The sequence below is a fragment of the Aulostomus chinensis genome, chromosome 14 (assembly GCF_037954235.1).
Source record: "Aulostomus chinensis isolate RoL2024-O1b breed Wild chromosome 14, RoL_Achi_v1.0, whole genome shotgun sequence".
Taxonomy (NCBI): domain Eukaryota; kingdom Metazoa; phylum Chordata; class Actinopteri; order Syngnathiformes; family Aulostomidae; genus Aulostomus; species Aulostomus chinensis.
The window spans coordinates 7,953,358-7,976,073 of NC_141333.1; the positions used below are offsets into that span (position 1 = coordinate 7,953,358).

Consider the following 22,716-nt stretch of genomic DNA (forward strand, 5'->3'; position numbering starts at 1 on the left):
TGACAGAGGTCGCTGAGGGAGGAGAGGGGAGGGGAGGGGAGGGGAGGGGAGGTGAGGGCTGGGCCAGGATGGACTGGAAGTGTGCCTCCAGCAGCGTTTATAAACATTGCCCCTCTACATGCCTGAGGGTCACTGTTTACATTTATCCCTACATGCTGTTTCTGCCTGGATGCGTCTGCACCCTGACACAACACCATAATCACCCCAGCTTCTTCCTCCATTTCTGCCTGCCGCGGCTCCACTTGAAGCTCCGGCACCTGCTCAAACACATCAGAGGGGAAACCTCGTGGATTTTTGCAACAAACAAAAATTTTCAAAACTAGTCGCCACCATTTCACCTCCAACAGTCATGTACAGCTCCAGCTACTCCCGAGCCAAGTTTGGCCTGGAGGGAAGGGAACCGCTGCACAGGCCCAACGGGAAGAGTTGTGGTTACTACATGAGGATTGTGTTCTTCTTCTCATCCCTGATCCAGTCCCTCATCATCGTCAGCCTGGTGCTCTTCCTCATCTATGGACAGCCTGAGAAGACTGCCGAGGAGAAGAGAATCAAGGTCAGTGTTGTGTTTGTGTTTCGATCTAAAATTTGAATACTTAGTATAGTTACCATCATATTCATGAAATTATAGAGCCATTCCAGACGTGTTTTAAGGCATTAAAAGCTGAAAATACCCGCCTGCATCTCCTTCATCAAAACTGATATACACGCACTGACTTTTCTCTGCTTCAAATGACAAAGACTTTATATTTGGTGTCATACAGCTTCTCTACAAAAAAGAAATATCAAATTTCCAAGTTCCACAATTCCTAAAACCACAACATGTCAGAAGAACTCATTCATCAGTAAAAAAGGGGACTCAAGCCGTTTTAAGACAGTTTGAAGAACAACATCAACTTATTTCTGCATCTTCAGTTTGAGTTCAGTCATTTGTGGTCCGTTTCATTTCCAAAAATTCAGAGTTATGTAATACAGAGATCGTGCTGATGCTGAGTGATGTGTTTTAATGAAGGAACTGGAGTTGAACTTCAACAGACTGAATGAGAACAACAACCAGCTGCGGAAGGAGAAAGCAGAGCTGGGAGCTCAGCTGGAGGCTCGCGCGGCAGAGAAAGCTGCTCTGGAGAAAGAGATGGAAAAGATCAAGACTGACGCCAACAAAACAGAAAACGAGCTGAGAGTTAAAATAGTAAGTGGGAAACTAGACTGAAGTGTTCTTTCGGGTTCCTGTGATGATTATAATCATTAATGGTTCCGTTGCCTTTTTTCTTTCTTCTTTTGCAGTTGAACTATGAGAGACAGATAGCAACCACTCGTCCCATGATGATGAGGTGTCCCACTCCCCCCATACAGCCTCCTGTTATGGTCACCTCAGGTATGTACCCCAACAGAGTGAAATGACTACTGTAAAACTACTCTGTTCTAGTCGTGTGACAATTAATCATCCAGTCTTTCTTTTTTTTTTAAGTAAATATATATGTCAAATATTTGCTGGTTTCAGGTTCTTAAAAATATCAGGATTTACTAAAGAGTTTTTAGGTTTTTTTGACTGTTGGATGGGCTGAAAAATGTTTTGCTATGATGTCTTTTAAAAGTTCTCCTGTAGTAAATACTTGATAATATGACTAAAAGCACAAAACGTAAGGATTATTTAAATTGTTTGTCATAACATTATTTTTCTGTGAACTTTGCAGGCGAAATAAAGACTTTGCACAGCCTCAACGCCCAACAGAAAGCTATGATAAGTCTCATTGAGGCGAACTTCACCCAGACGGTTCAGTATCTGAGCCGGGAGAGAGACAACGCCCTGAAAGACCGAGACATCCATCACCAGGATGCCATCACCCTGCGCAGGGACAACATCATGTGTAAGGAGCAGCTCAGCACCTACACCAGGTACTGTCTGTTTGCGTGGCTTCATGTGCGTGTGTGTGTGTGTGTGTGTGTGTGTGTGTGTGTGTGTGTGTGTGTGTGTGTGTGTGTGTGTGTGTGTGTGAGAGAGAGAGAGAGAGAGAAAGAGAGAGAGAGTGTGTGTTTACAACAGTAAAACATTGAAGCATCAACATTTATTTCACTGCCCAACCAGGAAATGCAAAGAGAACTTCGCTAATTCTCTGGACGGGATCCAAACGGTGACCAGGGATTTTCTGAACAAGATCAACAACCTGTTCCCCCACCAGCTGACCTTTCACCTCACATGTGACAGCCAGCAGGAGCAGATGGAGAAGATAAGAACCAGCTGCACCAACCTGTCCCGAGACGTGGAGAATAAGTTCCAGCTGTATCTGGATAACGTGGGCAACAAGGTGAGCGGTCTCATAGGCGTCAAAGTTCAGATACAGTTGTAACAACACATTTCACTCAGGTTTTCCTGACTTTGAGCAAAATTTTCATCACCATACATTCTAACTGAAACTGAGAAATTTTCTGAGATGTAAAAATGTATATTCAAACCAAAAATTAATGTGAATTGATACAACATAAATGTATACTGAAAGACAATCCAAATCAACCAAGACTTTTGTCACTCACACTCTAACATTCAATTAATTGTGAAGAAAATTTCAAAAACTTTCCCCAAATTTGTATGGATTTATTTATTTAACATAAAGTTTTCCAAAAAAAGCTATTTTCTCAAATTTCTATCAATTTTCAGGTTTTTCAATTTGCTGATATGTTAAAGTTTTCCTGAGAAGGAGTTCCCTGTGAAATCCCTAGAGTAGAATGTGTTCGAATTTTCCATTGTTCAGAATCCAGTTTTCCTGTCAAACCGAGAATGTTGCTTCAAGTTGATGGAATATTCCACAGAAAAAAAGCTGGATGGGAAACCAGGTTCTCAGGAGAGGAAGTCCACCCTCTGCATCATTCATGATAAATCTGGCTAAAGAGACAGATGTCCTGTGAGGTGAACTCCAGGTTAAAGCAGAGGTGAAGTCTCAGTTCAGTACAGGACGACTAAAAGACAAATCCTAAACAAATATGTTGATTTTGACTATTTTTACAATATCAAGTGAAATTTTATTCGGATCACTCGGCGAGTGAGGTTCATCATCACAGGAGTGGCTCCTCTCTAAAAATGATAACATTTCAAATGTGCTAGTTTATGTTTTACTTCCAAGTATTGAAGGAAAAAAGAAAACAGCCCAAAGGCGTGTTTGCACCAGGGCACCTTGTCCTGACTGACGCCCTGAGAGGAGCCTGCTGAATAAGACACTCGTAGTTATGAACTGGTGAATATACTCACTTAACAATGAATTAGCCATAACGAGATACAACTAATGCAGAGTGTCACACCAACCCAGTGAATCCTCCTTTCATGAGGAGTTTAACGTTCATCAATGTTATTCAGTCTTTCTAAGAGATTATTTTGTCTTTTGTTGTGGTGCTTTTAATTGTTCTGGGTTATACAGTAAACGTACATCATCAAATTGTCTTTGAAGAAAATTTGCAACTTTTCTCATGATTCAAATCTTTTAATTCTATCCAACCCACAAACCAGGGCCTCGAGGGAAGGATAAGCAACGGTCATTTGTGTCGTAGGTCTAAAGTTAAGCATCACGTGTGACCCCTCCGGAAGACACTCTGGAGTTGTCAGTCTCACGTCAGCTGTACAGCATGTACTCCAGCGGGATGTTGAGGAAACAGAGTATTAACAAACACTCACATTCTCAAAATTCAGACAGAAATAGACACGGACAGTTCTCAAAACAGGCAGAATTCTGTAAAAGCTTCATCAGGGGACAAGTTTGGAGAAGCGGAGGATGATGACTGACGCTTTCTGCTGCTTAATCACATCGGATGGGGAGAACATCACATTTATTTTGACTTATTCTTCCAGGTGGCTGAGATCCAGGCCCAGTCAAGTCGTCTGGAGGTCCAGAACTCGCACTTGACCTCTGACCTGCAGCAGTGTGAACACAAACACAGCGAGACAGTCGCCGAGGCTGCCAGGAAGCTACAGCTCAAGCAGAAGAGTCACGACGAGAAGGTATTTATACACAAATCTGTGACCATAGACACTGGATATTTTGTGAGATTTGGTATTCTAATTATTATATTTCTCTATTCAATTTTCTTTCTCTAGATGGAGACATTACTGATTGAGCAGAACCGCCTGAGAGAACAGAACAAACTGCAAGATGACAGTTTGGCCCTGAAAAAGCAAGAGCTACAAACCCTGAGGGTGATGCTCTCTTCCCAGCCCAACTGTAAGGTAAAATACACGCACTGGACTTGTGATTTATTCTAAACATTCTTATGAGGAAGTGTGGGGGCAGCAGAGCTCATGAATGGTGTTGAATTCTAAGGACCTGGGTGCAGGGGTGAGGTAGAGGTGAGGGCAGCAGTAGCAGGAAGGATGGACAGGCTAGATAACGAAGGGAAGCTATCCTTTAAGCTGGAAGATGACAAACTCACTACTCTACGGTGTATGTGTCCATGCACGGTGACAACAAGCTCTTAAAATGTGTGTTTTTAAAATCATGTTTTTTTCTCTCCTCCTCCCAGTTTAACGGTAATCCCGCCGGCCAACAGGCTGTCCCTCCACAGAGCAGACAAACTGCGGCTAACTGGCCTTCTATCGGAGCACCCGGCATCAACAGATCTCCAACGGTGAATCTCTTATAGTTTCGGCACCGTCCAGGTTTTGTGTTTATTTTGTAAACAGCAGAGGATTCAAACGCCTAAGTGTAGAAAAAAAAAGCCCTAAAACTTTGTTGTCTGCTATTCTGTTTAATTAGAAATTGATCAACTGTCTAATTATCTATGTTTTCTCTTCCAGGTGAGATGAAATGCAGCAGTGTCAATATTCCACCGTGACACAATTTAAGAACTTGTAGATAATCCAGACGCAGATTTCCCGAAGCACAACCTGTGAATATTCCCTCTCCTCATTGATGCCATATTTACCGACGTCGTCTCCTCTACACGGAAACAAAGATTCATTTATGAGTAGAAACATTTACTGTGAAATGCCTCCCTGTGTAAAAATGTTCATGACACTGGTGTAAATATTTTCTTGGTGCGCAGCCACTGTGATTTTTGTGGTGAAGACAAAGTGGTTTTTTTCGTCCTTTGTTATTAAAATTATAATGAACTGAACGCCCATCTTGACTTTCTCTTTTGTGCTGATTTTCATTGGACAGACTGGGGTGGAAGCTCCAGACCTGTGTGTCATTAAGAGAATTGAGGAAAAGCTTCATTGTTTCCTAGTGAGTCAGAATGAAACCCAGAAGTCACGTCCGTGTCATAAACATATCATCACTTGTGCACAGTCACCAAAAATCGCTATGAACTGGGTTTTGAAATCAAGAGGAAATTAATGCGGTATGATATAAAATTGCCGTAATTGTGACTAATGAGGTTCTAGAGGGTATTTCCCCTTTTTATTGTGTGTTTTATACACACAGTAGTTGTTCTATGAGCTGTTCTGTAGCTTTACTACTTCCTTTTCCTTTCATCGGTCCATCGTGGTGAGGACATGCCGTCGAGCAGCTGTAACACAGCGGTGTTTATACATCGGTAATAACCATTGGTGCTGAACATTCCATTTCAGTACAGCCTGGCATATTTATCCTACTGAAGTAGTTTTTGGTGCTGCAGGTATCCAGGCCTGCCCAGCATCGTCTACAGACTAAATCCCACAACGATTATCAAGTCAGTATGTTTCACAATTAAAATGTGAGTAACGAGAAAAGAGTTTGAATTCCTTTAAATGTATTGAATCATACCAGAAACCAGCAATGTCAGTCACAATGTTACCACCACAATTACACTAATTTCAGATTATAATTCAGTCCTAGTATCCACTCCAGTGGCCTTACTGTGTAACAAATGTACAAACAATTATGAGTTCAGTCAAAAGAGAAGATTAAAACTTATAAATACTTACCAACACACAAACAGGTTCTGCCTGTACTACAACTCTGTTGTTCACCCTCATTATTGTTGCCATTATTACTGTCATCCTCATCATGACCATTGATTGCCTGCGTCTATGATTACTACGACTAAACAACAATTTTAAATAAAATCAAGAAATAACTTTGGGCAGTCAAAAATTTGTCATCTTCCAAAGATCACTTTGTCTAAATTGTATTTAGCAATATATTGAAGGACTGCACACAAATCTTGCTTACTTGTTGTACAGTTAATAACGTATAATACATTTTGTATTTAAATAATGCGGCGACATCATGTGAGATAAGACATGGTAGTGAGGGAAAATATTCACACATACATACACTTACATGCAAATACATACATAGAAACACACACACACACACACACACATATATATCTATATCTATATCTATATATAGATATAGATATATATGTACTTTCTGTGAAGAACATCTCTATAAAAAGCAGTTTTCAGACAAATATCTGATATTCCTCACTATCCAACTCAGTGTAGTCGTGGTAGATAATTCAAGTGAATTTATCTCTTTTGTTCTCTTTCTAGCATGTGAACATATACATGGCAGTTTATGATTTTTTGACAAATTTTCCGTTTTAATCCTTAAAAATCCATCGGCTGTAATTGTTTGTTTTTTTTTCAAAATTTTCCGATTATTGCCAACTGACAATGTAAGAGTTATTTCACAATGACGAAAAGGTGATTCCATTGGATTCCCTTGATACATCAGGCATATTAATACTTAATGATTCATAAACAAATGATTTGTCATGTCTAAAGAATAGAAGTGCCCAGGAAGCCCTGCCCCTTTTCTAGACTGACAGGATCCAAGTCATGATTCATTCTATTACTCACATTACAACTTAAAATACCTGACAACTCTGGACTTAGTCTCCATGTGAACTCCATGAGTCAAATACGGAAAAATAATCTTTCATAATGTCTGATAAGCTGTGATTTGGACAAACAATGGTGGTCTATTCTGTATCGTTTAGGGAAACATGCCGGTGCTCCAGGTGAGCCGGGCTACCTCCTGTCCTCAGGAAATCCTTTATTGAAGTGTTTTCAGTCTCACATACAGAACTGGACCACAAACACTCACGGTGCACTGGGTGGAACCGGCTTCACTGTTCCCTTCAACGTGAACGCTGCATCAATATGGGAGACATGAATAAAAACCAAAAAGTACCTAACATACTGAACGCTAAGCTAACGTTCAATAGCCAACACAGTGTGATGAGGAAGAGGGGGATTGCACCGGAAATTCTGGCCTGGAGAGAGATGTCAGCAAGTACAGATTGATACACTTAGAAATACGCAGCCACAGAAGCACCCCTGTGTTCCATATCTTTAATATCAATAAATCGTATCGATGTCTTTCACTGTCATCTATGAATATCATTGAGCCTATGCATTTATCATATTATTTACCAATCATGACCAAATCATGTACATGGTTTTAGCATTTTTAAGCCAAAATGTTCAAAAAAATCAATTGGTTTCAGCTTCTCAAATGGGATTATATTTTCTTTCTTAATGTAGACGATAGTAAATTAACTATTTTTGGCTTTTGTTGCGTCAGATAAGACATCTAGACGTGTCGTCTTGGGCTGTAACATACCTTTTTTGTGTTTTAAGGCAGAAATTCATTTCAACACATTAAACCTGAGCATGATCCTCCGTCCCAACACATCCGTCCTTTCGTAATGTGATGAAGGGGACATGTTTTGGGGCTCCTAGACAAGAGGATGTGTAATTTATTATATATAATATATATTATACATATAATATTATATATATAATATATATATTATATATATAATATTATAAGTTGTTGGATGGGCACAGTTAAAGCAATATTTAGGTCTTATTTCAAATAGAAGCAGAATGCAGGCGTAACAACACTAACAGGAGGAAGGTCACATAAATCCCAGGATGGTAGGAGTGGATGAACCCAGTGTTCCAAAAGGTAGAGAGAATACAACCGCAAGGCGGCAGTGACACTGATTTGTCAGCACCTTATGTGGCATTGTACCAGATGAGGAATTTGACAGGGTTATCGGCCAAAAAAATCTGGGAGCGAGAACAGAAATGTGCAAGGCCAGCAAAGGTTTCAACAGAGGGACTGAAGCTGGAGCACAGGAAACTTTGGAGCAGAGATGATTAAAGTGCGAGGAAACCTTAACGGAAAACAACAAATAAAACTGAACGCGAGGTCAACAAATTAGAAATGTAGCGACTATGAAATTCTGGGCGATATTACCACTGACTTTTGATCTTAATTCTGCCTTTTTGTGCCAAAGTAACCAAAAAAAAAACAAGTCCTAAAAGAAATAACCAAAATGATAACTTTTCCAGCTCTTTATGACTCTGTCTTTATAACAAAATCAATTCAACTTTCCGAAACAACATTTATCTCGTTGTTGTAAATAAAAGCCTGTATTTTTTTTTTTTTTAATTCACCTGGGGAAAAAAGAAAAGGGGTTCTTATAGTCAGAGCAATGCTGTAAACACTGGCCGCTGCCGTCTGTGGCTGTCGATGCTGGTCAACAAAATGACAAAATATATATATATATATATATATATATATATATATATATATAAATAAATATATATAAATATATATATAAATATATATATATATATATATATATATATATGTATATGTATATATATATATCTCATGCTCTCAAATTAAAAGACCATGCCCTTGATAACAGACAGGAAATACGCTTATATCCAAGTATACGAACCAAACAAGCGGGCGTAAAATTAATGGCCACTGAATTGTATGACAGCAAGTCCCACATTTAGCTTAAACTCCCCCTTTGTTGTAATTAATCAAGAAGAACATGAAACAGAACAAAAAGGCTGACAGGGCTGCATGGAAAGAGGAAAGGTCAGATGCCAGAAAGACAGAGAGAGAGTGAGAGAGGGAGAGTCAAAAAGACGCAGAGACAGGCCGTGGTGGTGGTGGTGGTGGTGCACGGCAGGGCAAATGTCGTCAGTGACTGGAAGAGAAGAAACCAGCTGGGGAAGAAGGGTGAGGAGTTCAACAAGGAAACATAAATATTTGATCAAGGCCAGATTGACAGGGGAACAAAGACCACTGAGAGCATCGTCTCCAAAATGTCCCTTTCTCACAGAGCCAAGAGACCAGTCAGACTTTCTCAGCACCTTTACGCCGAGAGGTGGACTGAAGATTCGCTTTAGAAGGAATAAAACAGAAAAAGTCTGACGATAGGACAATTGATGTGAGGGCGCTAACTGAACTCAGTCAATTAAATCTGCAAGTTTTGTGTGAGAATTTTTTTTTGGGGGGGGGAATACATGATGGTATGAGGAAACATATTTCAGTCACGTGTATGTATATTTGCAAGTATGAATTCTTGAAACTTTTATTCACTCACATAACGGCTTCTAATTATGTTTGAAATGCAGACGGATGAAAGGTTCCGTATGGCTCTCACGTCTGTCCAAGCGTAAAGCTTTGACGTTTTGTTTGTTTCATCTGTAAAGGTGTTAAAAAAAAAAAAACTACTTCTGCGGCAGGCCAGTGACTTCACGAGGACGTCACTCTTGCCTCGCGACCTCACCATGATGACAAGATTTGAATTTCCTATGAAACACGTGATATAATAGACATTATCTTATATTTGTACTCTCAGCACAAAAGTGACAGAGGGAACGTCCCAAAAAGCAGTCACACTTATTCGACTGTTTTCTCAAGAAATAACTGTGATTTTAAGAGCAATTCTGATGTAAGTTGCAGAAAACAGTCACACACTTCAGTGTTTATATTCCAGGATAATAAATGCACAAATTCAAAGTAATGCAGCTTCTTAAATATGTATTTTGTTGCCCGTTGGTCGGAAAATGTTGATCTTCTAATTGCATCATCGGTGGTTTATGACCGCAGGGGAGATTTTGTTGTCATCCCTCAAAATTCTTCTTTTATTCCTTGTTTCTACTCAACAATACAAATTCAAAGTAAAAACAAAAACAAAAAACAAAACCCTGCCATTTTTTTATTGAGAGAGCGAATCAGGAAGTGCTAAAATGACACCTGCGCCACAAAACAAACTCTTCATTGTCATAAAGTGCAAGGAAACATCAAAACTTTGACCTTGCAGAGGTCTGCAGCTGGCTTTATTTTGTAGCACAAAAATTTAACTTGTTTGTTAAGATGTGACACAGGGGAATAATATTCCCCCTTCAAAGGCTCTGAGATGCTGTTTTTAGGTGTGACTCAAGACTTGCCAAACACTTGTCCAACGAATCAGGGCCTCTGAGGCACCTGTCATCACGCTAAACTATTTTCTGTCTCTTCACTAAAAACAAACATTTCTGTGTCGAGGGAGTCGACCAAGTCTGCAGCCAAGAACAAGACTTTCATTCTTATTCTTACTTCTGCCTCGAAGCCTGGCACAGTGCCGAGCCTCAGTCCTTCTTGTTTTCTTTTGGGTGCTCTGGGACCACACGAGAACACAGCTTTCCTCTCTGAGTGGGCTATTAATACATGTAATTCATGTTTTCACTGCAACTCATCTGACTACTTCCCAATGCAGAAGTCTTTGAAGATGATATCCAGGATCTCCTCTGCCCCGACCCGTCCAGTGATCCGGCCCAAGCTGGTGAGGGCCAACCGGACACCTTCGGCCGCCAACACAAGGTCAGTGTCACGGTAGTTCTGGTACTGAGCGAGGGCTGCCACGCACTGCTGCAGGTGGGCTCTATGGCGAGCCTGGGTCAGGGTAGGGGCACCAGACAGAGGGTCGCCACACCTAGACAGGAAGGTGGAGTACAGACTGAACTAGGGAAATAGAACAATCAGGATTTTAATTTTTTCCCCCTAAAAAATAAAACACATATAAACATGAACGACAACATCCTTTACTTTTAACTTTTTTTTTTTTTTTAAAATGTCGCCTCCTGATGGTAGAATAGTTGGGTCAAACTTGATGGTGGATATTTAAAAACTTCAGTGTTGTCCAAACTTTTTACATTATAAATAATATGAAATGATTTATTATGCTATCATATCAGACTGCAGTTAGCAGCCGGTTAGCTTAGGGGAAGCTGCGAAAACGTGACATAACGTGCTCATCAACAGCCCTTAACTACTAATTTACACATGGTATGTTTGTTTAATATGTACAGAAACTGAAGTGTTGTCAATTTAAACAAATTCATTCATGTGAATAAACCCCCCAAAACTCAGGATTTTCTGAAAAACTTGATAGAACCTGAATTCCTCAGCTTCCGTAGCAAATAGAAACATGAAGCAAAATATCCATCAAAGCTAAGAAAACTCCTGTGCTTCTATGTCAAGTGAAGGACATTTTCATATTGTTCATCAATTTTTTTAATGATTAAAAAAAATCTCTTGTAATGTTATAAAGCATGCAAATGTTTCTCAGGTCTTGAAGGTAGAACCTGTAAATTGGATTAAGTCTAAATCGGTTGAAGGCACCAAAAGCTCCACAGCAGAAACAAACAATTCGTATTTCAAACACAACATCTGTAGCATTAGCCTAGCACAACAGAGTGTAATATCCTCCAGTAACTCACAGAGTCTTGACATTGCTGTGCAGCAGCGTGAGGAACTCCTGCAGTCCTTCCTCAGTGTGACAGGAGATCAGACAGACAGGAGGGAGTCCAGACATCTGTTGCAGCTCCTTCTTCAACTTCACTTTCTGCTCTTCAGACAGCAGGTCAGCCTTGTTCAGCACCAGGAGACATCGGTTTGACGGTGAAGCTGTGATCAGATGGAAAAATGACAATCAAATCCTTAAAACCAAACTTTTACTGTCCAACATAGTAGCTGACAAGACGACAGACGAGGTCCTGAGAGGATACCTGTCTGGAGCTGCTCCTGAGTGGGCAGGACACCTCTCAGGTGTTGCTGGAGGAAGGCTGCGGCTCCCGGAGCATCAGAGGGGATGTGAGCAGAGTCCACAACTGCAAGGGTCAGATCTGCCTGCTCAACCCTGCAGACAAGAATCCAGGCAATAATTCAGCCATTTAATCAAGAATATTGAATGTTTTCTAATATCTATAACGGGTTTCAAATCTAGGCCAAAGGGATAAGAAATAATCATCACGACAGATATAATTGAAATAATTAACATTGTGATATGCTCTTGTTTTCTTACGGCTTCGATCGGGATGTTCTGAGTACAATAATCAACACATTTTAGCTAATTCCGATTGATTGAGACAAAATTATTTCTGCTACTGTGAAATTCCATCAGATTTTCTAGTTATATATTTAGAACATTATCAAACATTCTAAGAATAAAGAAAAAAAAAAGCGATTTTCAGGGGCACTGATACGAACCCAGTTTCTAAATTTGGCATTTAAGCAATTTCAAGTAAAATCAAATAAAGACTTCATGCCCTGTCAATCGTTGGGTTGCCTCGCCATCGGTAGCAACCCTCCTGTGCCTCCCTCTCATCCCTCTGGGAGAAGCAGCAGCAGCAGCAGGATGCTTGGACTCACCACGTCCTTCCTGTAGTGACCCAGGTCACGAGCCTCTGACCTGCTCCCAGCGCACAAAGTCCCCCCGAGAACACATACTGCCCACCCTTCCTATGAATTCATTCAAATGATTTAAATGAACCATAAAGGACTCTACATGGGCGTACATTTCTTTCTTTTTTTCCCCAAAAAATGACTACTTTCTAGATCCCCACAGCTGATGGGATTGGTTTTGGAGGTCAATAGGATGTTGCTGCATTGTCTGTTGTTAATTTACGTCAGTGTATCTGACTACCATGTATTGTTTCATTTCTGCTCTCCATACAGAAGTACTAATGGCCGAGGCAAATTGGCTTCGGGATGCTGTCAATCACGTCATACATCGTGTCATCACATGCGTTTCAGCCTGAACCACAGCAGTGAACCGACCAGCCAACGATGCCATCCTTAAAATAAAAACCATCCCATTCGCACACAAATGATCCCGCGAACGCGTTTATCTTGCTGTATTTATTCTGATTTATGTCCTTATAAAACTTACACCTACAAATCAATGAATAGTAAAGGGCCTTTTGTTAAGGGGAAACAAACTTTTGGTAAGGCACAGTGCATATACATACACACACACACACACATATATATATATTAATATATGTATATATATATATATATATATATATATATATATATCTATACACACACACACACACACACACACACATATATATATATAAAACAAATATATAGTGTATGTCAGAGTGCCCATTCATCTGTCTGTTTGTATATTATTAAGCAGTGATGACGAGTGCAACAAGCACTGCTATTCTTCCTTGGTGTAAACAGTGGAAGCAGCTGTCAGCGAATGGGTCTTTATGTCCATTTTTTGACATCACCAATGAGGCCCTATTTAAAGAGAAACACTCAAAAGCGAGGAAAGGCAGCTCCTCATTATGCAATCTCCTGAGAGTGTTTATTCCGTGTATTTCTATCCATAGCTCAGCACTAATACTAATTCTGTAGGTTGCTTAGACATTACAAATAGAACATCTTGAAGTTCAGAGGAAAAACAATGACTTATTTCTTCCTTTCTTTGTTTTCAAAGCCATCAACCATTGGTCTGAGTGCTGAGTTGTTCCGTCTCATATAGGGGCACATGGGCGGCACATGAACAGCCACGTAAATGTGCTCTGACCTCTCACGAGCCCGACGGACCCCTTCTCTCTCCACCACGTCCAGGCTGTCTCTGAGGCCGGCTGTGTCACTCAGGAGAACGGGAAAGCCACCGATGTCCAGCGCTGTCTCCACTACATCCCTGGTGGTCCCAGCGATGGGAGACACAATGGCTGCAGGTCTCTGGCCTGGGTTTGAAAAAGTTCAGACAGAATGATCTTCTATACATTTCTGTTGTTGACGAATCTCATGAAAAGCCTGGAACTACCTGTGTAGTCTGGCTCGCAATACTTACCAACCCCCCCACAAGTCTTTGACTCACAATTCAAAGCCTATTTGTTCCAACTTAAAAAACAGGGCAACAACATATACAAACTTTTGTGTTTTTTAATAATCAAAAATTTAATATAAAGATAAGCAATAGTTTTTGCAAAATGTACATGTCTGTTTTACATGTGTGTAGACAATTTAAATGCAAGCTGTGGGTAATGTTGGTCTTCTTTTATGCGCGTCAAATAACAAAAGTGCCAGAAATCACTTGTGTGATAGTCCAATATTGTAAAATCAGTTTACTGACACGTTACTTAAACGATACTTCATAATCACACCTTTCAAAAAAAAAAACAAAACCAAACAACAAAACTAGTGCGAGGAAACTCAAAGTTCACAGGAGCTTTGTGATGACGATGCTCTTATCACACAGCAGAAAACCCCCCTAATGAGCTGGGGGTGTTATGTTGTAACCCGGGCTGAGAGATTAATCGGAAGAGGACGCAATGGCAGGATTTTCTCTCAAGTTTGACGAATGGAGCCATTCTTCTGATAGGAAGCTGTGAGGAGACCCTACCAAGCCCTCCGCTCTGGATAGTTTATGTTGTACGGTTTATATAACCCATTCTAAATGCTTTCAGGATGCAATATACTAAACAAATACAAGCGCACACTATAAACAACAGGAGCTGGATAAGCTCGATATCGATTTGGATACAGAACTTAAAAACAGACTGACTGAAATATTACATGTTTGAATAATTTGCGTTTGCTTTTCTACTTTCACACATTTCACTGTAAGCCTCCATGATACGCTGTCTTGGCACCGAAACAGAATTTGTTCTAATCTTTGTGCTTTGTATGCACAGAGTATTAGCATATTAAATGAACATTTTTGAGAACTTATCACAAATGGATGGACCACAAGTTCTTCAATTCAAACTATGGTTAACAGTGGCTCGATTCAACAGTTTGTTCACGGTGCGCTTGTTTTCATGGTTTGCTTACAAAGTGTGTTTAGGAGGCTGCTTTTCCCCGCGTTTGTGGCCCCTGCAAGGACCACCTGGACTCCGCTACGCAGTCGCTCGCCCCGCCTCTCATCCTTTAGGTGACACACCATGTCTGTTTGCAGGTCACACACCCGTCTGTCTACTGTGAGAGGTAAAGAGAGAGAGAGGAACAGGACATGACGAAGATATCACGCTCAACTTCACCTCTGTGTCCTTGTTGAAAGAATTTCTGTACTTAAAAGGAAAAAGCCCAGTTGTCCGGTGTCTGACACTTTTCGTCTGGACGAGAAACTGGGTCATGGACACATTTCTTTCCGCATAAGAATCATGTGTATCAATTCACCCAAATTCACAACCTGGCCTAAAACTAACTAAGTTTGGAAGTGAGTTTGTAGGTGATAATATAAAGCATTTATGCCATGTTTACTATTTTTGGAAATTAGTCTATTTTTATTTTTGCAGCTCACCTCCGAGGCGTGAGACAACATTCCGTGCCACCAAAACAAACAATAGTTCCCAGGCTTTTGTGTCTCAAAACCTAACAACATCTGAGGCTTCTGAAACGCTCTGCTAGTGCCAGACAGCAGGCGACAGACTCTGGGGGACATCCCTTACACACACACACACACACACACACACACACACACACACACACACACACACACACACACACACACACACACACTGGAAACTTGTGCACAGAAAGAACGGTTGGGCTGCTGACAGTACTATTTATGTGAGTGACATAGCAGGTTTGCTTTGAAGGTAAGACAAATGCCTCTACTGTCCCCTTGGCCTTCTCTCCACACTTCCCCAAAGGAACTTGTTTTTTTTTCCTTGAACAGTTTGATGTCGATGGCTTCTCTCTACAGAGCAACGCACAACAAGACGGACAGCTGAATATCTAAACAGGAAAGACAGCTTGACTCTTCTTTCCGTAGAGAAACAGAGCTCCCACATGGACACTCCGGGATGACTACATACCTTGGTTTAAGACTCCGTCCTCAATGAGCTCATCCTCACTGAAGTCTATGAAGGCCTCCACATGGGCGAGACACTGTGAGAGGAGAGAAGCGAACAAGATGAAATCAGTGTGCAAGTGGTCAAACCATTTCATTAACACATTTGACCGCCTGAAATTAAATAATACCCATGTGGCCCTTGACAGCACAGTTGGTGAGTGTTCATTCTCTCCCTTCTAAGAGCGATAAGACACTAAATGCTCCGTGTAAAAAAGCCCCTTTGACCTCAGCCAAAAGGTAAAATCAAGTATCTTCCAAAGTTAAGGTCTTTTTAAAGTAAAATTACTTATTTATGCTTTAATGGTTCTTGTTTCCTTGCTAAGGCAAAAGATGGTGACACAAAAAGAGTGAGCACTGGAACTTCAGTAGCATTTTTTGCCCTTGAGTTACACTGACAGGTAACTGTCAGGAGCAAAACTTCCGTTTACATGAAAAGGCAAAGTAGGTAAGTTTCAGGCCAAATCAGGCACAGTGGTGGTTGTGCAGCTACCTAGCGTGCTATATCTATTGTGAACAGTTCATTTATGACCTTAAACAACAAATGAGAGGAAAAAGATTCTCAACACAGACCATTTCTTCCATTTCCTCTCCTCTTCAAAACAAATGGTCAAATGAAGGAAGGTATTGCTGTTTTGGAGCATAGATGACAAGCCAGATGACAGACGCGATCAGTCTCTCTCTCTCATTCTGTTGCTCGGGAAACAGCTGAAGTCATATTCCGGTCTGATATCTGGCCTACATGATTGGCCGAAGCAGCGTGCTGTCAGGTTTTTAAGAAGATTGACCCTGGTTCAACTTTTTTTTGCTGCAGAATGCTATCTCAGCCCCCCCCCCCCCCCCCCCCAAATGAAAGTGAACCTGCGTCTTTGCCGCATCTCCAACATCTTGGTATCCTATTAGAGACTAAAATCAAAAATCAAAATGACTTCTTGGTGTTTTTGCAAAACTAAAATACTCTCAAATAAGTTACACTGTTCTGCATACATTCAAAAGTTTCTCAAATTTGACATACTTTCAGTCATTAGTTTACATGAATTTGCATCCAAAATCCAGATGGTGAAAGTCTTTGTATTTTCCATCACAGCATTGATCTGTATCTTGATTGACATTGAGCAAAACAAACACAATAGTAGCATTAGTGCAGGAAAACAGGAAGTGTAAGATTCTCGTGCTTGAATACTTTCACAAAAGTGGGAAGCCAATGGTTGAAAAAGTTGCATTGTTTAGTGTCAAATTAGGGTTTAACCCTGAGCATCATACAGATGGTATAACTCCGATTCCCAGAAATCGGAGCCAAAAATAAAGACACCTTCGAACCGCTTCTGAGAAAGCTGCAGAAAAGCAGCCTCGCAAAGATTCTCAAGGGAGAAAATGTGGAGCTGTTGATCTGATATGGTGCCAACATATTGCAAAATCACTCATCTATATTCTCCAAAACATTTCACAGAAGAGGAAGGTTTGGCTCACATCCATGAGGTTGAAAGGTTCATCTTAGGTCAGTGACCCTCTGCTTTGAAGCAGCCGGAACACAAAGTGAAGAGAAACTTTGTGAGGAGTAAACAGAAGACCTCCTATGCCACCACATCAGTTAGGAAGCATCCTATAGCTTATTTTCTGGAGGCAGATCTACAAAAGTGCACTGCGTGTAAGGAGAGTACAATTTCAAACGCATGAATGCCTGAAGCTCTTGGACAGTAAGACCCTTGTCTTCATCTGGTTGTTACAGTAAAACTGGCCATACATCAACATCTGGCACTGATCCCCGCATTCAGCACAGTGCACGAGCAAATCATTTTACCACCTATGCACAGTTTACTTTCAATTCTGAAACTATAAAAATAATATGAATATGACGACGGATAAACAGCTGCATCTGCCACATGCTTGGATTGTCAGTATTAAGACACGTGTATGGTCTCACACTACACGCAACATGAAAACAGGAAGCCTCAAACCATCAACAGATCAACAATGTGGAAAAAAATTCCCCTCCACTGACACACCACCAGAACATGAGATGTATCAGGAGCTTAAAACTCTTCACAAAATACATGGGCTTCACAAAGTTGATCAAAATATGCTGAATATTTTGGAATATATCCACCATTCTATTAAAAACAAATCTTCCGGGTGATACATCCTGAATCTGATCAAGTTGATTTCCAGGAGGTGACATTAACTTCTTTCAAACATTTCACGAGTTCTCAGAATCCAGGATCGACAATTTGATCCGCATTGGCTATTAAAGTTAATCACTTGCTCTTTGTATTTTGTGCAAATCTTTCCACCAAATCTTTCAGCTTTTTACGACAAACCAATAAACAGACACATGCGGTGAGTTTGAACTCCCAAAGCAGAGAAACACTGGTTTAAGAGAAAAATCAGATGAAAAAGGAGAAAAATCTCTCCAGTGAAAAAAAAAAAAAAAAAAAAAAAAAAAAGAGTTCAGCTGCCCAACCAGTCCACATGTGCTTTGTGGATTTGGAGAAGGCTTATAACCGTGTTCCTAGGAGCACCTTGTGGGGGTACTCCGGGAGTATGGGGTATATGGCCCCTCACAAAGGGCCATTCAGTCTCTCTACCGGAAGATTGAGAGTCTGGTTCGTGTTGCCGGCAGTAAGTCGGACTTGTTTCCGGTGAGGATTGGACTACGCCAAGGCCACCCTTTGTCACCGGTTCTGTTCATAACTTTTATGGACAGAATTTCCAGGCGCAGCCGGGGGTTGGTGGGGGTCGAGTTTGGTGGCGGGAAGATGTCGTCTCTGCTTTTTGCGGTTGATGTGGCCCTCTTAGCTCCAGCAGGCCACGACCTCCAGCTCTTGCTGGGACAGTTGACAGCCGAATGTGAAGCGGCTGGGATGAGAATCAGCACCTTCAAGTCTGAGGCCATGGTCCTCAGCCCAAAAAGGGTGGCCTGTCCTCTCCAGGTTGGGGGGGGGGGGGGGGTCCTCGGTCCAACCCAGGACACGCTGGCCTAGGAACCCCTCGGGATTCCCCCGTAAGAGCTGGTGGAAGTGGCTGGGGAGAGGACAGTCTGGGCTTCCTTGCCAAGGCTGCTGCCCCCGCGATACAGACCCGCATAAGCGGAGGATGACAATGACAACGAGTTCAGCTGCTGTTGTGACAATGCATAATCTCAGGTTTACCAGGTCTCTCAGGGCTGTCTACCTGCTTCAGTTTGTGACTCCAGTCTTGATAGAGACGTCCAAGCTCCCCTGACATCTGCCTGAGAGCCTGCCTCCTCTGGGCCTCAGTCTCAGCGTGGATCAGATCCCCGAGCCCCTCCACCTTCAAGAAGCATTACAAAAATATAATATTAACCAGTAGTTCTTCGTCGTTTTTAATGGAGTATCTACATTCATAAAACCATGTTTGTAGTGTGTGTTTGTTCTGTCTAGGTGTGCAATATGCTGCTGATAAGACTGTGTTTATATTTTTGACAAGATAATCCTTTTCAGGGATAAAAACCTTTCAATCTATAATATTTCTTCTTAACTCAGTCGGAAATGTTGTTCCTTTGTTCTGATTTTATGAAGCTTTCTCACAGTTGTGTTGAATTGTAAAAAAAAAAAAAAAAAAGCTAAAATATCACGTCAACACTATATAGAAAATCTCCAACAAATCGCTACATGGTTGCACCATATTTCTCCATCAGTATTCAGCATCTTCGGGGCCTCGCCGATGTCATTTCGGATCCTGTTTATAAATCAGAAAACAGTTTCCATGTGTTTTTGCAGTTGACCTGCCTCTGTCAGGCCAAGTTTTCCAGCTTGAAAGGCCCTCCGCGTGAACTCCCCAGCTTCAGCAGGCCTCATGCCAGGCACGCTTCCTGAGAAACAAACATACAAACACACACAGGGTACAAACGACAGGAAAATTGATGAGCCAAGAGGTGAGCATGCATCAAAAGACGCAGATACAAACCACGGAGGATCGAATGCAGGGTCAGTGTGTCACACAGGGTTAATTTACAATAAGAAACTCACCATTCTGAAGATAAAAGAGGTCAGGGTTTCATTGTTTTATGTTTATTTTTCAAATCTCAGCAGGAGGAGACTATAAAAATTGATTTGCCGGATTGAATGTGACAACTGGAGCAAAATATTCTGATGTACATGCTGTTGGCTGTTAATTACCCTTCAAAAATGTTACCATTCAGTTCAAATTGTTGTGTTCATAACCATGTTTTCTTATTTCACTTTTCTGTATTATAGGTAAATGGTGACAGACTAGCTCTCACTTTAATCCAACACTGCACTCTAGTAGGTGAGAGTGAGAACTGCAGTACCGCCAGCACTCCTCAAACTCAGAGAGATTGCATAACTCGCCAAATTATCAGCCTCTCAGAAACAGAAAGGCATGTGGCAGTTTTTCCCTTTGAAATCGCAATGATTTACAGTCACATGACTCAATCAGATGAATGCATTTAGAATGAATTTGCATGCAGGCTGAAATGGTGGAATCACTGACGACACGGAGTTAATGTGGTGGCAACAGGATGAGATTTGGACAGTATGATAATAGAAATTAAGTAGGCTTCTTATCATTAATACTGTGTCACATATTTTTATGTTCTTTAAATAAGCAAGTGTACAAGGTATCATAACTTTCGCTGTTCTGACAGCAGTATAGGATCTAAATTGCTGATATATTGCTGCAAACATAGCGTACGTCACATGATACTGTACATGTGTGTTTTAAAACTGCGTTGTGTCAACTAATCAAACACACAGTCGTACTCATAAAGACAGTCAGATGTTACCTAGAGCCTGTAAGACGGATGTGATGACAGCAGGGCCGCCATGGATGTGGAACTCTGCACTGTCCTCTCCTGTGAAACTGTGAGGGGCTGAGAACACAAACATATCAAAAATATTGATTTAAAAATGCAGAGGGATAGAAATACTTTATGTTTATGAGTGGAGTAGAGTCCCTAAGAGTGGATTCGTGCCAGTGACACTGACACAACCTCAGATGTTGACGATACAATACTGCGATAAGATAAAACACATCAACTCTGGCTTTACGTCTGTCATTCATCAGGCAAACTGTCACATATTTAATAACTCCATTTGTTTAAATATGTGGACTTGCTGCTTATTAACGCTGTAACATCACAATCTGCAGTCTTACCTTCAGTATCTAGTCTCTATAAACAGAAAAGACTATTATTGTCATCAACACGCCAAGTCACCATGAGTCTCTGGCTTTGGAAACTGTTTACAGGAAGAAATGTTGACAAAAGAAATGAAATGTGTGTACAATCTGAGTGAACACACCTGGGAACCAGAGGACAAGTCCGCGGTCCAGTACTTCCTTGGATTGGGGATCTCTGATGCTCCGTAACAGGGCGTGGCGTGGAGAAGGCAAAGTGTGTGTCAGGCCCGCTATACGCTGAAGGGCTGTAACTGAGGCGGGACCACTTACACGTACCACAGCCACCCCACACCTGCCATGGCCTGATGATAGTGCAAAGATTGTGTCTGCATCCGCCAGTCCAGGTGAGATCCCATCACTGGTGCACAGGTGTCTACACACAGTCCGTCTTCTGGAGATAAGCAGATGTTAAGACATTGAATTTATGAATTAATGCTTGTATACTATGGAGTCTGAAAACAGCTGTGAAAGATTATTATGTAGAAAATATAACTGTACATATCCATGAACAGTACTTTTAGAGATTGGAAAATAGGGACATTCATGGTTAAGTCCCACCTAAAGACAAAATTTGAAATATAAACAGATAATGAGCTATAAATAGTATCCTTCTAATATAATAATATTAGCTGAGAGTAACTGTGTCGACATTTGCACACGGATTGCACAAATACAAAGGAAAGGTATAAAACCCGAAGCTATTATTGCAATTTATTGGTGTATTCAGACAAGTTTTCATCTCCCTTACTCTTCATAAATCAAATTATAATAATAATTATTTTTAACAGCATTATTTTCCTTTATTCAATGCCTGGTTGTCTCTCGGCTACACAGAAACGACGTGGGTTATTTTCTGAAATTGTAATCAGAATATTAGAGATATTTAACAACAGACCTTGGCTGAAGCGTGTGGACAGCAGTTCTCCATAGTCCGCGCTGAATAGATCGCGGTAGCAACATAACTGACGTGAAAATACACGAATGTTAAAGCTTTCATTTGAGTGTCAGTTCCCGACTACCTAATTTAACGGAATTTCATCGGTCTCCTGGACTAAATCATCGTGTTACCTTCCCTCGAGGGTTAGTTAATTCTAATATTTACCCAAGAGTTTGACGTAGCTGATAAACAGAGATTTTTTTTATTTTTACTTTTACCATTGACAACTGTCACGTAAGTCCACGCTCACGATCATTTCTACCGGCGCAGTCTGTTGATACCCCTCTTGATTGTGATTGGTCAATGGCTCAACAAATGACGCTGTCCTATTCGTCCAGTGCCTGCCAATCTGCAATAAGACCCGCCTACTGTGCACCTTTGAATTCGGTCCGTGTAGCTTTTGCTCCACCGTCACTCGTTTTAAGTAACATTTAAAATTTTTGCTATGAGTGAACAGAATGTGACTTATGTATAAGTTAAACAGTGGACATTTATAGAAATAAAAACATTCCACTGAATCCTTAAGAAAAAAGATGCTAGTGTGGATATGAGGGCTTATGAAAACATGTTTGGTGAGTTGAAATTGCTGCTTTTCACTATGCTGTTGATGTGATCATTTCTTTTTGTATTATGTATATTAATTTATTTGATATATATATTTGATAATTTGTGCAAAAAAGCAAATGATGTAAATTCAAATCATTAATTTATGAGTTGCACTAAAAAATACCATGTTGCTGTTGCACTTTTCTTTC

The 22,716-nt window shown here is 40.8% G+C and overlaps 2 protein-coding genes across 4 annotated transcripts; one reads left to right on the forward strand and one right to left on the reverse strand.

Moving 5' to 3' along the window:
• Positions 1–122: 122 nt before the first annotated feature.
• Positions 123–5,097, forward strand: plvapb (plasmalemma vesicle associated protein b). Its single transcript, XM_086224781.1, has 9 exons — positions 123–553; positions 1,010–1,186; positions 1,282–1,372; positions 1,692–1,893; positions 2,084–2,303; positions 3,836–3,985; positions 4,082–4,210; positions 4,504–4,608; positions 4,778–5,097. Exons 1-9 carry the CDS (start codon positions 350–352, stop codon positions 4,784–4,786), a joined length of 1,287 nt encoding a protein of 428 aa, XP_086080907.1. The 5' UTR covers positions 123–349; the 3' UTR covers positions 4,787–5,097.
• Positions 5,098–9,698: 4,601 nt separating this feature from the next.
• gtpbp3 (GTP binding protein 3, mitochondrial) lies at positions 9,699–22,254 on the reverse strand. Of its 3 annotated transcripts, none has more exons than XM_086224779.1 (11): positions 21,920–22,254; positions 21,147–21,412; positions 20,630–20,716; positions 19,614–19,696; positions 19,036–19,155; positions 15,830–15,902; positions 14,844–14,987; positions 13,588–13,753; positions 11,774–11,904; positions 11,486–11,672; positions 9,699–10,698 (listed from the first exon to the last, which is right to left on the reverse strand). In XM_086224779.1, exons 1-11 carry the CDS (start codon positions 21,982–21,984, stop codon positions 10,467–10,469), a joined length of 1,554 nt encoding a protein of 517 aa, XP_086080905.1. In that variant the 5' UTR covers positions 21,985–22,254; the 3' UTR covers positions 9,699–10,466. The 3 variants fall into 3 exon arrangements, with proteins under 3 accessions (XP_086080905.1, XP_086080904.1, XP_086080906.1); XM_086224778.1 differs by having other exon boundaries at positions 21,147–21,415; positions 21,920–22,253; XM_086224780.1 differs by having other exon boundaries at positions 10,515–10,727; positions 21,147–21,415.
• Positions 22,255–22,716: the final 462 nt, after the last annotated feature.

Bases quoted from the DNA above. Each gene is read 5' to 3' on its own strand.
- gtpbp3 (XM_086224778.1), bottom strand. From the start codon at position 21,984: ATGTTGCTACCGCGATCTATTCAGCGCGGACTATGGAGAACTGCTGTC. The intron at 19,156-19,613 runs GCAGGTCAACTG...TGCTTCTTGAAG, and splicing joins GAAAACTTGGCCTGACAGAG to GTGGAGGGGCTCGGGGATCT. The intron at 11,905-13,587 runs GTCAGAGCACAT...TCTTGTCTGCAG, and splicing joins GTCCGTCGGGCTCGTGAGAG to GGTTGAGCAGGCAGATCTGA.
- plvapb (XM_086224781.1), top strand. From the start codon at position 350: ATGTACAGCTCCAGCTACTCCCGAGCCAAGTTTGGCCTGGAGGGAAGG. The intron at 1,373-1,691 runs GTATGTACCCCA...TGAACTTTGCAG, and splicing joins TCCTGTTATGGTCACCTCAG to GCGAAATAAAGACTTTGCAC. The intron at 3,986-4,081 runs GTATTTATACAC...TTCTTTCTCTAG, and splicing joins AGAAGAGTCACGACGAGAAG to ATGGAGACATTACTGATTGA.